General features: G+C 46.8%; 1 protein-coding gene across 1 annotated transcript in view; it reads left to right on the top strand.

Moving 5' to 3' along the window:
* The first annotated feature begins 324 nt into the window (after window positions 1-324).
* Window positions 325-13,866, top strand: part of sgsm1a (small G protein signaling modulator 1a) — a 197,654-nt gene continuing 184,112 nt past the window's right edge. The window contains exons 1-2 of the mRNA XM_063034063.1: window positions 325-419; window positions 556-599. Of these exons, the coding sequence (XP_062890133.1) occupies window positions 413-419; window positions 556-599 (51 nt within the window). The 5' untranslated portion in view covers window positions 325-412. The remainder of the gene's footprint in view (window positions 420-555; window positions 600-13,866) is intronic.

The following is a 13,866-nucleotide window of genomic DNA, read 5'->3' as shown; positions in this document are numbered from 1 at the left end:
ATTCAGAGCGTGAGAAGTGTCACAAACATAGGTAGGAAGGGATTGAACAAGGGGGGATAAAAGTGTAGAGGTGCAACTTCAATGGTGAATTTACATTATTTGGCGGGATGACGAATTGTTTTTCCTGTATTATGATTCAGATGCTTTAAAATAATCATTTAATTAATTTTAAAAGGGATTAACCGGTATGAAGAAGGAAAAATAATTAAGCCAGTGCCCAATTCACAACAGTCGTGTGCCTTTAAATCTGGGCTCGCAAGGGCTTTGATTGCCGAGGCTGTCAATCAAAGTCGCACGCGGGGACGTTTCGTAGAGATCCTGACGTCACGCCGGCTAGCTGTCAATCAAAGAACCGAGCGCTGCAGCTGCTTGGAGGAGCCGAGAGGGTTTTGGCTTCGTTACCTGCTGGATCATGGCAGGTAGGGGCAAAAATCGGATGCCTTTGACATCAATCCAGCAGTCAGGCATCTTCTGTTACCAAAAAAAAAAATCATATTTGCTAATTGTGCTTCTCCGTTGCTTGCATTAAATATAACATCTTTCCTGTTGCAATAGATGCAGAGATGCGTCAGAGGTTGCTGCGCACAGTGAAGAAGGAGGTGAGTAGGTTTTTGTACATTGTAAGGAAATGTGAATCGGAACCTCAGTACAGAGCCGCGTAATAGCTGAAAAACAACAATCTCATCTTTGCACAGTATTCCCTGCCAATTGACAAGGACGGTTGGCGTTATTATTACTTTGCAGGTACCCCCATTCCAAACCCCTTTTCCCTTTTACTAGTCTCATTAATTTGGGAGATAATTGTTTTACTAAGTTTATTCTGAGGTACATTCCACTCCGCTGCCGTGTGCATTTTAAAAGTCCAAATGTTGAACATAATCTACGTGGCGGCCCCATTGATGAGGAATATTTGATGCCTCCCGGGTCCATGGGGTCATGGAAGCTGTCTCGGGTGAACGTGTTAAGGTGGGGGAGGGGGGAAGATCTGGAAAGAAAACCGTCAATACTTGTTTTATTTACATTGGAATAAAAACATACAGACGGTGCTCTCTGCAGAATTGGGTCCAGCGTGAGTTAGAGGTTTTGAGAGGAGCGTTGTACCTGCTCAGCGAGTGTGGTAGGCATTGGAGATCTGTCAGACTGGGAGTCGCTAGCTCACTTGGTTTCATTGTCCTAGTGCATAATGTACACCATTTGTATTTAGTGAGACTCCGAAAGAGATCCTGAAGGCACGATATCATTCTGCTCGTGAATTTGAATTGTTTGTTTTGGCCAAAATTAATTATTGCCTGAATCCTCGATGCATATGGTAACCACAGCGGCCCAAGCCCGATCCCATGGGGTTTAGGGGACATTGGAGGCGCTGGCAGATTGGGGAGCGTTTCAGATGCGCTCAAATCTGAGAGAATTCCCCATCTTCTCTTTCCAACGTGTTTATTTACATGGTTTCAGAGGCTAGTATCATCAGTGTGCGTTCTGTTTGCACCATCTGCTTGCCAGTTATATAAGACATGTGTGCCTAATTCCTTCGTGCTTGCGTTACCCGCGCAGCAGGCGGGACCACTACCTGAGGGGATTCTGTTCTGTGGACGGCTCACTTCAGGCGCTGAGTATTTACAATTTTACCTCGTTTCTCTGGCAATGACGGGGAAATTAAATGGGAGGGAGGGTGTAGTATTTATTGTGTGTGTTCACAAGCTCATTAGTAACGATGGAAGTAATGGGAGCGTTAGGAGTGAGCGAAGAAAGCCCGTCTCGCTCTTTAATCTGAGCGCCCCTTGCACTCCTGCGAGAAATCCGTGGAGTGAAATTCTGTGGAGAGATCATCTGAGCATAAGTTGTATTCCCGGGGATATAGAGGGTTAAGGGGTGATTAGAATGAGCTTTCTTTTGATGGATTTGGCAGAGTCTAGGAGATAAATAGATATTCCCTTCTCTAGCGGGGAGAGTGCAGAGCAGGAAGACCTGAGCTCAGATTTCAGTTTAACAGAAAAGACTCTCAGGGTTGTATGTGGTGACATGTATGTACTCTGATAATAAATTTTACTTTCAACTATGATAGTCACAAGGAAGGATCTCTTCCCTAGGAGTAGTAAAGATCTGTCTCTGTCTGTCTGTCTCTCGCTCTCTCGCTCTGTCTCTGTGTGTGTCTCTGACTCTATCTCTATGTATTCTCCCTCACTCTCTGTCTCTGTCTGTCTCTGTGTGCTCTCTCTCTCTCTCTCTCTCTCACACACACACACACACACACACACACACACACTCTCTCTCCCTCCCTCTGTCACTCTCCTCCCTCTGTCTCTCTCTCTGTCCCCTGTACACTCCCCCCCCCCGCAGCTCAGTTACATTATTTTAAATCTGAAATGAGGAGAGTCTTTGCTAGACAAGCCTCTGAATCATAATGGGATTAGGATAGAGACAAGCCATGAACAGACTCAATGGGCTGAATGGCCTACTGGTCAGTGTTTTGGGGGCAATGACCAGATACTGGTTTGAACCTTCCAACACTGCCTTGAACTGTTCACTGTTGATTCCCAACGTTGCCTTGGACTGTTCACTGTTACTTTCCAACACGGCTTTGGCACATCCAGATAATTCAACTGACCGGCAGTTTCTCAACGGTAGGATGGAGCAAGAGGGGATAATGGAAGCCTTGAGCTGTCCACCAGCTGAGGTGCTGAAAACATGCTGAATCGGATGTGTTTGTCAAGGTCAGGAGATTGTTTTCTCAAGACTTTAGGACTGCAGGTGGGGAGGGTTTGTGGTAGTGATGGTGTGCAAGGTCAACACAGGTATTAGAATGATTCGTAAGATACGCCTCATAGAGTTGTGCATTGGTAAGCTGTAGGCTTTTGTGCAAGGGCTGTAACAGAACAGACGAGAGTGCGATACTTCCCCTGTAAATCTGTCAGTCATCTATTGTATCTGTTTCCCCTGGTACAGCCTCCTCTACTTTGATGAGTCCCAGGATAGATGGGGGTCCACTTTGTTGGGCACCTTCACTCCCTCCACCATCAAAGGCAGGATCTCCTGACGACTACCCATTTCAGTTTGACTTCCCATTCCCATTCCCATTCTGTCCATGGCCTCCTCTGCTACCGCGATGAGAAAAATCTCAGACTGGAGGAGGAACACCTCAAATTCTGTTTGTGTGGCTTCCAACCTGAAGGCATGAACATCGATTTCTATAACTTCTGGTAGTTCCTTTTTTTTTTTAGCCCTTTTACCCCTTTCACCAATCCCTCCCAGCTTCTTACTTCATCATGACCCCACATCCACCCAACTTCCTGGCCTCACCTACCACCTGCCAACATGTGCTCCTTCCCCTTCCCCCACCTTCTTATTCATGTTCTTCTGCCTTCCTTTCCAGTCCTGAAGAAGGGTCTCAGCCTGAAAGGTTGACTCCATAGATGCTGCCTGACCTGCTGTTCCTCCAGCAGTTTGTGTGTGTTGCTCAAGATTTCCAGCATCAGCAAAATCCCTTGTGCTTAAGACAAGAGAAAGACATTTCCACTCACACATGAGCCCATATCTCATGTCCAAGCATTTATAGGGCTCCTATTTAAGAGTTGTGATTAAACCTTGCAGTGTAGTTCCTCAGAGTGGGCAGAATGTGGAGCTGAGTGCCACGTGGGGTAGTGGACGCCGCCAGGAAGGAACAGCTACACAATAGGAGGATTCGCTCTCTACCTGGAAGAAGAAGATTGGGAGGAGGCTCTGGTGGAACACAAATACTGCAGGAAGTGTTGGCCTGTGTGCTCTGTACAAAGTGAACGAATAGATCTAATAGTCTGACAATTATTCCAAAACACCGATTGTTGCTCCGATTGTGCTGTTTAGAACGTAGAACAGTACAAACCCTCGGCCCGCCGTGTTCCCCTGACCTCTTATCCTACTCCAACATCAGTCTAACCCTCCATTTCATTTCATCCATGAGCCCATCTAAGAGACTCTTGTATGTTTCTATTGTGACCTGCTGGCTAGCAGAGGGAAGGAGCACCTCACACTTTCTTTGGTAGAGACGTATCTCCACCCCACCACCCGTTACCAGATAGAAATGACCATGAGGGATATTTTGGTAGACCCTCAGGATCTGGAAATGTACCAGAGGACAAAACTGCAGGTGAAAACAACAAAACAGTACAGGCCCTTCAGCCCACAATGACAATGTGCCATCTTCCATTTGTAACTCTGTCCCTCGAGTCTGCCACACTCTTCGCAGCTTAATGGCATCTTGGGGCGGCGTGATAACGGGGAGCAGCATAGTAGTGTAGTGGTTGGCGTAAAACTATTACCGTGCCAGTGACCTGGGTTCAATTCTTGCCGCTGCCTAGTGTGCGTTCTGACTGTGAATGTGTGAGTTTCCTCCAGGTGCTCTGGTTTCCTCCCACATTTCATAGACGTGCAGCTTAGTAGGTGAATTGGTCACGTGGGTGTAATTGAATGGTGTGGGCTCGTTGGACTGGTAGGGCTGGTCACCTCTGAATAAATAAACTAGATAAGTGATAACATCTAAGAGAGGATGGCTAGATGGACGGGAGGCATGTGGAGGACTGTGGTCTGGGTGCAGGTCAATGGGACTAGGAAGAATAGTTCAGCTCAGACTAGATGGGCTGAAGCACCTGGTTCCCTACTGTAGGTGTTCTATAACTTTATGACAAATAGAGCTGCTGTCTACTTGTCATGGGACAGAGTTTCCCATTTCTGCCATGATGGAGTGTTTGAGGAATTTCCCTTTGTGGTGACCTTGTTGCAGATGAGTGGCTGTACTTTGTCCAGAACGGGCGTGAAGGCATCTGGACAGAAGCTTCAGTCGGTAGCCATCTCCATACAATCAGAACTGAGCTTGCTGACAATCTCCTGTAAAAGGAAGCGTCTGATGGATCGCTCTTTATCCTTGTGCTGACGGCGACCACAAGAAGCAAATTCTCCCTGGGAATATAACTGAGATCGAGGCAGCTGACAAGGATGCAGAGTGGCTGATATACAAGCTTTCATTATCGAGACAGTGAAAGGTTTTAGCATCTGTGCTTTTGTAGGGTGAGAAGCCTTTAGCTGTTTCCAGGAAATGGCTATCATCAGCCCGAGAGTGTGGTGTTGAGTGGCTGGTGGGTGTTGCCATGCCAACCAATGGAGATTAGGCCAAAGGGATGGGATAATGTAGGCCCTTGTATCAGAAACGTCAAAATACATGAGATGCCATTTATTTAAAAGCTGTGAGCTTAAAACTGATTTGCAACACACATAGTCACTGTTTGTCACGACTTGTTATTTGCTTTACACTTTGTAAACCACAAGACCAAAAGATATAGAGTAGAATTAGACCATTTGGCCCATTGAGACTTCTCTGCCTTTTTATCATGGCCAATCCATTTCCTTCTCAACCCCACTCTCCTGCATTCTCCCCGTATCCCTTCATGCCTTGACTAATTAAGAATCTATCAACCTCTGTCTTAAATATACCCAATGACTTGGCCTCCATAGCTGCCTGTGGCAACAAATTCCACAGATTCACCACTCTCTGAACATAGAACATAGAATAGTACAGCACAGAACAGGCCCTTCGGCCCACATTGTTGTGCCGACCCTCAAACCCTGCCTCCCATATAACCCCCCACCTTAAATTCCTCCGTATACCTGTCTAGTAGTCTCTTAAACTTCACTAGTGTATCTGCCTCCACCACTGACTCAAGCAGTGCATTCCATGCCCCAACCACTCTCTGAGTAAAAAAACCTTCCTCTAATATCCCCCTTGAACTTCCCACTCCTTACCTTAAAGCATGTCCTCTTGTATTGAGCAGTGGTGCCCTGGGGAAGAGGCGTTGGCTGTTCACTCTTATCTATTCCTCTTATTATCTTGTACACCTCTATCATGTCTCCTCTCATCCTCCTTCTCTCCAAAGAGTAAAGCCCTAGCTCCCTTAATCTCTGGTCATAATGCATACTCTCTAAACCAGGTGGCATCCTGGTAAATCTCCTCTGTACCCTTTCCAATGCTTCCACATCCTTCCTATAGTGAGGCGACCAGAACTGGATACAGTACTCCCAAATGTGGCCTAACCAGAGTTTTATAGATCTGCATCATTACATCGCGACTCTTAAACTCTATCCCTCGACTTATGAAAGTTAACATCCCATAAACTTTCTTAACTACCCTATCTACCTATGAGGCAACTTCCAGGGATCTGTGGACATGTACCCCCCAGATCCCTCTGCTTCTCCACACTGCCAAGTATCCTACCATTTACTTTGTACTCTGCCTTGGAGTTTGTCCTTCCAAAGTGTACCACCTCACACTTCTCCGGGTTGAACTTCATCTGCCACTTCTCAGCCCACTTCTGCAACCTGTCAATGTCTCTCTGCAATCCTCGACAATCCTCTACACTATCTACAACACCAGCAACCTTTGTGTCGTCTGCAAACTTGCCAACCCACCCTTCTACCCCCACATCTAGGTCATTAATAAAAAGCACGAAAAGTAGAGGTCCCAGAACCAATCCTTGTGGGACACCACTAGTCACAACCCTCCAATCCAAATGTACTCCCTCCACCATGACCCTCTGCCTTCTGCAGGTAAGCCAATCCTGAATCCACCTGACCAAACTTCCCCAGATCCCATGCCTTCTGACTTTCTGAATAAGCCTACCATGTGAAACCTTGTCAAATGCCTTACTAAAATCCATATAGATCACATCCACTGCACTACCCTCATCTATATGCCTGGTCACCTCCTCAAAGAACCCTATCAGGCTTGTTAGTCACGATCTGCCCTTCACAGAGCTATGCTGACTGTCCCTGACCAGACCATGATTCTCCAAATGCCCATAGATCCGATCTCTAAGAATCTTTTCCAACAGCCTTCCACATAAGGCTCACAGGTCTATAATAACCCGGACTATCCCTACTACCTCTTTTGAACCAGGGGACAACATTCGCCTCCCTCCAATCCTCTGGTACCATTCCCGTGGACAACGAGGTCATAAAGAACCTAGCCAGAGGCTCAGCAATCTCTTCCCTTGTTTCATGGAGCAGCCTGGGGAATATTCCGTCAGGCCCCGGGGACTTATCTGTCCTAATGTATTTTAACAACTCCCAACACCTCCTCTCCCTTAATATCAACATGCTCCAGAACATCAACCTCACTCATATTGTCCTCACCGTCATCAAGTTCCCTCTCATTGGTGAATACCGAAGAGAAGTATTCATTGAGGACCTTGCTCACTTCCATAGCCTCCAGGCACATCTTCCCACCTTTATCTCTAATCGGTCCTACCTTCACTCCTGTGATCCTTTTGTTCTTCACATAATTGAAGAATGCCTTGGGGTTTTCCTTTACCCTACTCACCCAGGCCTTCTCATACCCCCTTCTTGCTCTCCTCAGCCCCTTCTTAAGCTCCTTTCTTGCTTCCCTATATTCCTCAATAGACCCATCTGATCCTTGCTTCCTAAACCTCATGTATGCTGCCTTCTTCCACCTGACTAGATTTTCCACCTCACTTGTCACCCATGGTTCCTTCACCCTACCATTCTTTATCTTCCTCTCCGGGACAAATTTATCCCTTACATCCCGCAAGAGATCTCTAAACCTCGACCACGTGTCCAGAGTACATTTCCCTGCAAAAACATCATCCCAATTCACACCGGCAAGTTCCAGCCTTATAGCCTCATAGTTTGCCCTTCCCCAATTAAAAAATAGCCCAATCTGGATAAAGAAATTCCTCCTCACCTCTGTTCTAAATGAATACCCGGCTATTCAGAGGTTTTGTCCTCTGGTCTTAGACTCCCACACCATAGGAAATATCCTTTCCACATCTACTCTATCAAGGCCTTTCAATATTTGATAGATTTCAGAGATCCACCCCCCACCCTCATTCTTCTAAATTATTTTGTTCTACCAAATTGCATGACCGTACACTTTCCGACACTGTATTCCACCTGTCACTCTTTTGCCCATTTTCCTAATCTGTGTAAGTCCTTCTGCAGCCTGACTGATTCTTCAACGACCTGCCCTTCCACCTCTCTTCTTGTCATCCGCAAACATGGCCATAAAGCCATCAATTCCTTCATCCATAACATAAAAATAATTGGTCCCAACACAGACCCCTGTGGAACACCACTAGTCACTGGCAGCCAACCAGAAAAGGCTCCCTTTATTCCCGCTCTTTGCCTCCTGCCAATCAGCCCATGCTAGTTTCTTTCCTGTAATATCATTGGCACTTAGTTTTGTTAAGCAGCCTCATGTGTGGCACCTTATCAAAGGTCATTTCCCATTTGCTGCCTGTTCATAAGGTGCTGGAGTTATTTATCAGAAAAAGAGAAGCTTCCTTTCATAACGAGGGGCCTTTGAGTTTAAGAGCTGAGAGGTAATGTTGAAGCTATATAGGACCCTGGTCAGATCCCACTTGGAGTACTGTGCTGAGTTCTGGTCGCCTCACTATAGGAAGGACGTGGAAACCATTGAAAGGATGCAGAGGAGATTTACAAGGATGTTGCCTGGATTGGGGAGCATGCCTTACGAGAATAGGTTGAGTGAACTTGGCCTTTTCTCCTTGGAGTGACGGAAGATGAGAGGTGACTTGATAGAGGTATACAAGATAATAAGACCATAAGACCATAAGACAAAGGAGCAGAAGTCGGCCATTCGGCCCATCGAGTCTGCTCCACCATTTTATCATGAGCTGATCCATTCTCCCATTTAGTCCCACTCCCCCGCCCTCTCACTCTTTGATGCCCTGGCTACTCAGATACCTATCAATCTCTGCCTTAAATACACCCAATGACTTGGCCAACTCTAAACATAATGAGAGGCATTGATCGTGTGGATAGCCAGAGGCTTCTCCCCAGGGCTGAAATAGCTAGCACGATAGGGCAAAGTTTTAAGGCGCTTGGAACCAGGTACAGAGGAGATGTCAGGGGTAAGTTTTTTATGCAGAGAGTGGTGAGTGCGTGGAATGGGCTGCCGGCAACAATGGTGGAGGCCGATATGATAGGGTCTTTTAAGAGACTCCTGGATGGATACATGGAGCTTAGAAAAGAAAGAGGGTTATGGGTAAAGCCTAGCTAGTTCTAAGGTAGGGACGTGTTCGGCACAGCTTTGTGGGCCGAAGGGCCTGTATTGTGCTGTAGGTTTTCTGTGTTTCTATGTTTCCTTTCTGTGCTGCAATTCAGTGGGAGGAAGAGGGGTTTGTCCTTTTTGGAGCATGAACTGGGGCAAGATGTGATCCCAGCGGTAGATCAGATCTCATTGATTAGCTTGAAGGTGGGTTCAGTTAATCTTGGCTTTTGCACATTAGTTCAGCTAATTTCCATCCTCAGTGCAAATGTGTCAAATACAAATTCCTCCAGTCTTTGTGTTCAGATACCAACCTGTACTGATATCGTCTGCTGGTGTGTGTATCCGAATCCTAAAATCATCTGCTAATTGAGATTTCTATTCCATTGATATGGATGGGTTTCAGGGCAGAGTTGAAAGGTTATTTTATTGAACTTGACACCTCTTTGTTTATCATGTGACGAATGACAGCAACTTTTCATTTATAACGTTCTTAACACCTTCTTTGAGTTATAGAACAGGGAAACAGGCCATTCAACCCAACTTGTCTGTGCTAAGCTACATCCTCCCCTTTTTCCCTCATTAAGTCCCTACCCCTTGGCTTCTTTCATGTCTATGGCCTTATCCCATGCCTTTTGAACTTTCTACCACTTCCTCTTAAAGCCCATTACATGTAATCACAGCAACACACGCACACAATGCTGATGAAACACAGCAAGTCAGGCAGCATCTGAGGAGGAGAGAAATCAGACAAAGTTTTGGGCCGAGACACGACAACAGGATCTATGCAAACACTGCCCTTTGTGTAAAAACATGAGAATTATTACTAATATCAACCTTCTTACATAGTAGACAACCCATACTAGCAAAACAATGATCTACCTTGGATATAACCCGCAGAGTTTTAAAAACCTCGAGAGGGTAACCCCATAGAGTTCCCTGTTCCTGTGAGAACGACCCCACCCTAACCAAACTCTCCTTTTAATAAAAGCCTTAAAATCTGGGCAACGCCTTGTTGAATCTAGATCAGGCCGAACCAACGGCTGCAAGTCCGAGGGTACTGGAGGCTGAAGGCTACAGGCGTGTCTGAGGTGAAACGACAGAGGGAGTGACAGTGTGGATAAAGGACTGTGTGTGTGACAGTGTGGATAAAGGACTGTGTGTGTGAGGGAGTGGGTAAAGGACTGTGTGTGAGAGAGTGGATAAAGGACTGTGTGTGAGAGAGTGTGGGTAAAGGACTGTGTGTGTGACAGTGTGGGTAAAGGACTGTGTGTGTGACAGTGTGGATAAAGGACCGTGTGTGAGTCTGGGTAAAGGACTGTGTGTGAGAGTGTGGGTAAAGGACTGTGTGTGTGACAGTGTGGGTAAAGGATTGTGTGTGAGAGAGTGGGTAAAGGACTGTGTGACAGTGTGGGTAAAGGACTGTGTGTGAGTGTGGGTAAAGGACTGTGTGTGAGAGAGTGGGTAAAGGATTGTGTGTGAGAGTGTGGATAAAGGACTGTGTGTGTGTGAGAGTGTGGGTAAAGGACTGTGTGTGTGAGAGGGTGGGTAAAGGACTGTGTGTGTGACTGCGTGGATAAAGGACTGTGTAAGAGTGTGGGTAAAGGACTGTGTGTGACAGTGTGGATAAAGGACTGTGTGTGAGAGAGTGGATAAAGGACTGTGTGTGAGAGAGTGTGTAAAGGACTGTGTGTGAGAGAGTGGGTAAAGGACTGTGTGTGAGAGTGTGGATAAATGACTGTGTGTGAGAGTGTGGATAAATGACTGTGTGTGAGATAGAGTGTGGGTAAAGGACTCTGTGTGTGAGATTGTGTGTAAAGCAGTGTTTGTGAGAGTGGGGAAAGGAGTTTGTGTCAGAGTGTGGGTAAAGGACTGTGTGTGAGAGTAGATAAAGGACTGTGTGTGAGAGAGTGTGGGTACTGGACTGTAGTCAGAGTGTGGGTAGAGGACTTTGTGTCAGTGTAGGTGATGGACTGTCTGTGAGATTGCAGGTAAAGGACGGTGTGTGAGAGTGTGGGTGAAGGAGTTTGTGTCAGAGTGTGGGTAAAGGACTGTGTGTGTGTGAGTGTGGGAAAAGGACTGTGTGAGAGAGTGTGGGAAAAGGACTGTCTGTGAGATTGCGGGTAAAGGACGGTGTGTGAGAGTGTGGGTGAAGGAGTTTGTGTCAGAGGGTGGGTAAAGGACTGTCTGTGTGTGGGAGTGTGGGTAAAGGACTGTGTGTGTGAGAGTGTGGGTAAAACACTGTGTGTGAGAGTGTTGGTAAAGGACTGTGTTTGAGAGCTTGTGTAAAGGGGTTTGTGTGAGAGTGTCGATAAAGGACTGTGTGTGAGAGTGTGGATAAAGGTCTGTGTGTACGAGTGTGGGTAAAGGACTGTGTGTGAGATAGTGTGGGTAAAGGGCTGTGTGTGTGAGCGTGTGGGTAAAGGACTGTGTGTGAGAGAGAGTGGGTAAAGGACTGTTTGAGAGAGTCTTGGTAAAGGACCGTGTGTGAGTGTGTGGGGAAAGGACTGTGTGTGTGAGATTGTGTGTAAAGGAGTGTTTGTGAGAGTGGGGAAAGGACTATGTGAGAGAGTGTGGGTAAAGGACTGTTTCTGTGAGAGTGTGGGTACAGGACTGTGTGTGAGAGTTTGTGTGAGAGTGTGGGTAAAGGACTGTGTGTGAGAGTTTGTGTGAGAGTGTGGGTAAAGGACTGTGTGTGAGAGTGTGTGTAAGGGACTCTGTGTGTGTGAGTGTGGGTGAAGGACTGTGTGTGTGTGTGAGTGTGGGTAAAGGACTGTGTGTGTGTGTGAGTGTGGGTAAAGGACAGTGTGTGCGAGTGTGGGTAAAGGACTGTGTGTGTGTGTGAGTGTGGGTAAAGGACTGTGTGTGTGTGTGAGTGTGGGTAAAGGACAGTGTGAGAGAGTGTGGGTAAAGGACTGTGTGAGAGTATGTGTAAAGGGGTCTGTGTGAGACTGTGGGTAAAGGACTGTGTGTGTGAGTGTGTGTAATAGACTGCGTGTGAGAGAGTGTGGGTAAAGTACTGTGTGTATGTGGGAGTGGGTAAAGGACTGTGTGTGTGTGAGTGTGGGAAAAGGACTGTGTGAGAGAGTGTGGGTAAAGGACTGTGTGTGTGTGGGAGTGTGGGTAAGGACTGTGTGTGTGGGAGTGTGGGAAAAGGCCTGTGTGAGAGAGTGTGGGTAAAGGATTGTGTGTAAATGTGTGTGTAAAGGACTGTGTGTGTGCGAGTGTGGGTAAAGGACTGTGTGTGTGAGTGTGGGTAAAGGACTGTGTTAGAGAGTGTTGGTAAAAGACTGTGTGTGAGAGCGTGGGTAAAGGACTGTGTGTGTGAGATCGTGGGTAAAGGAGTGTTTGTGAGAGTGTGGGGAAAGGAGTTTGTGTCAGAGTGTGGGTAAAGGACTGTATGTGAGAGTAGATAAAGGACTGTGTTTGAGAGAGTGTGGCTACTGGGCTGTAGTGAGAGTGTGGGTAAAGGACTTTGTGTCAGTGTAGGTGATGGACTGTCTGTGAGATTGTGGGTAAACGACGGTGTGTGAGAGTGTGGGTGAAGGAGTTTGTGTCAGAGTGTGGGTAATGGACTGTGTGTGCGTGTGAGTGTGGGTAAAGGACCGTGTGTGAGAGTGTGGGTAAAGGACTGTGTGTGTGTGAGTGTGGGAAAAGGACTGTGTGAGAGAGTGTGGGTAAAGGACTGTGTGAGAGAGTGTGGGTAAAGGTCTGTGTGTGAGAGTGTGGGTAAAGGACTGTGTGTGCGTGTGAGTGTGGGTAAAGGACTGTGTGAGAGAGTGTGGGTAAAGGTCTGTGTGTAAGAGTGTGGGTAAAGGACCGTGTGTGAGAGTGTGGGTAAAGGACTGTGTGAGAGAGTGTGGTTAAAGGTCTGTGTGTGAGAGTGTGGTTAAAGGTCTGTGTGTAGGAGTGTGGGTAAAGGACTGTGTGTCGGAGTGTGTGTAAAGGATTCTGTGTGTGTGAGTGTGGGTGAAGGGCTGTGCGTGATAGTATGGGCAAAGGTCTGTGTGTGAGATTGTGGTTAAAGGTCTGTGTGTGAGTGTGTGTATGGATTGTGTGTGACAGAGTGTGGGTAAAGGACTGTGTGTGAGAGTATGTGTAAAGGACTCTGTGTGATTGTGTGGGTAAAATACTGTGTGTGTGAGAGTGGGTAAAGGACTGTGTGTGTGGGAGTGTGGGAAAAGGACTGTGTCTGAGAGTGTGGATAAAGGACTGTGTGTGAGAGAGTGTGGGTAAAGGACTGTGTGTGTGGGAGTGTGGGAAAAGGACTGTGTGTCTGAGAGTGTGGATAAAGGACTGTGTGTGAGAGAGTGTGGGTAAAGGACTGTGTGTGTGGGAGTGTGGGTAAGGACTGTGTGTGCAAGAGTGTGTAATGGACTGAGAATGTGTGTAAAGAACTGTGTGAGAGAGTGTTGGTAAAAGACTGTGTGTGAGTGTGTGGGTAAAGGACTGTGTGTGTGAGATAGTGGGTAAAGGAGTGTTTGTGAGGGTGTGGGGAAAGGAGTTTGTGTCAGAGTGTGGGTTAAGGACTGTGTGTGTGTGAGTGTGGGAAAATGACTGTGTGTGTGCGAGTGTGGGTAAAGGACTGTGTGTGTGTGCGAGTGTGGGTAAAGGACTGTGTGTGTGTGAGTGTGGGAAAAGGACTGTGTGAGAGAGTGTGGGTAAAGGACTGTGTCTGAGAGAGTGTGGATAAAGGACTGTGTGTGAGTGTGGGTAAAATACTGTGTGTGAGAGAGTGTGGGTAAAGGACTGTGTGTGAGAGACTGGGTAAAGGACTGTGTGTGCAAGAGTGTGGGTAATGGACTGTGTGTGCA

This window comes from Mobula hypostoma, chromosome 27 (genome assembly GCF_963921235.1).
Source record: "Mobula hypostoma chromosome 27, sMobHyp1.1, whole genome shotgun sequence".
NCBI classification, from domain to species: Eukaryota; Metazoa; Chordata; class Chondrichthyes; order Myliobatiformes; family Myliobatidae; genus Mobula; species Mobula hypostoma.
The sequence above is the reverse complement of the archived record's forward strand: the minus strand, read 5'-3'. Positions and strand labels throughout refer to the sequence as shown.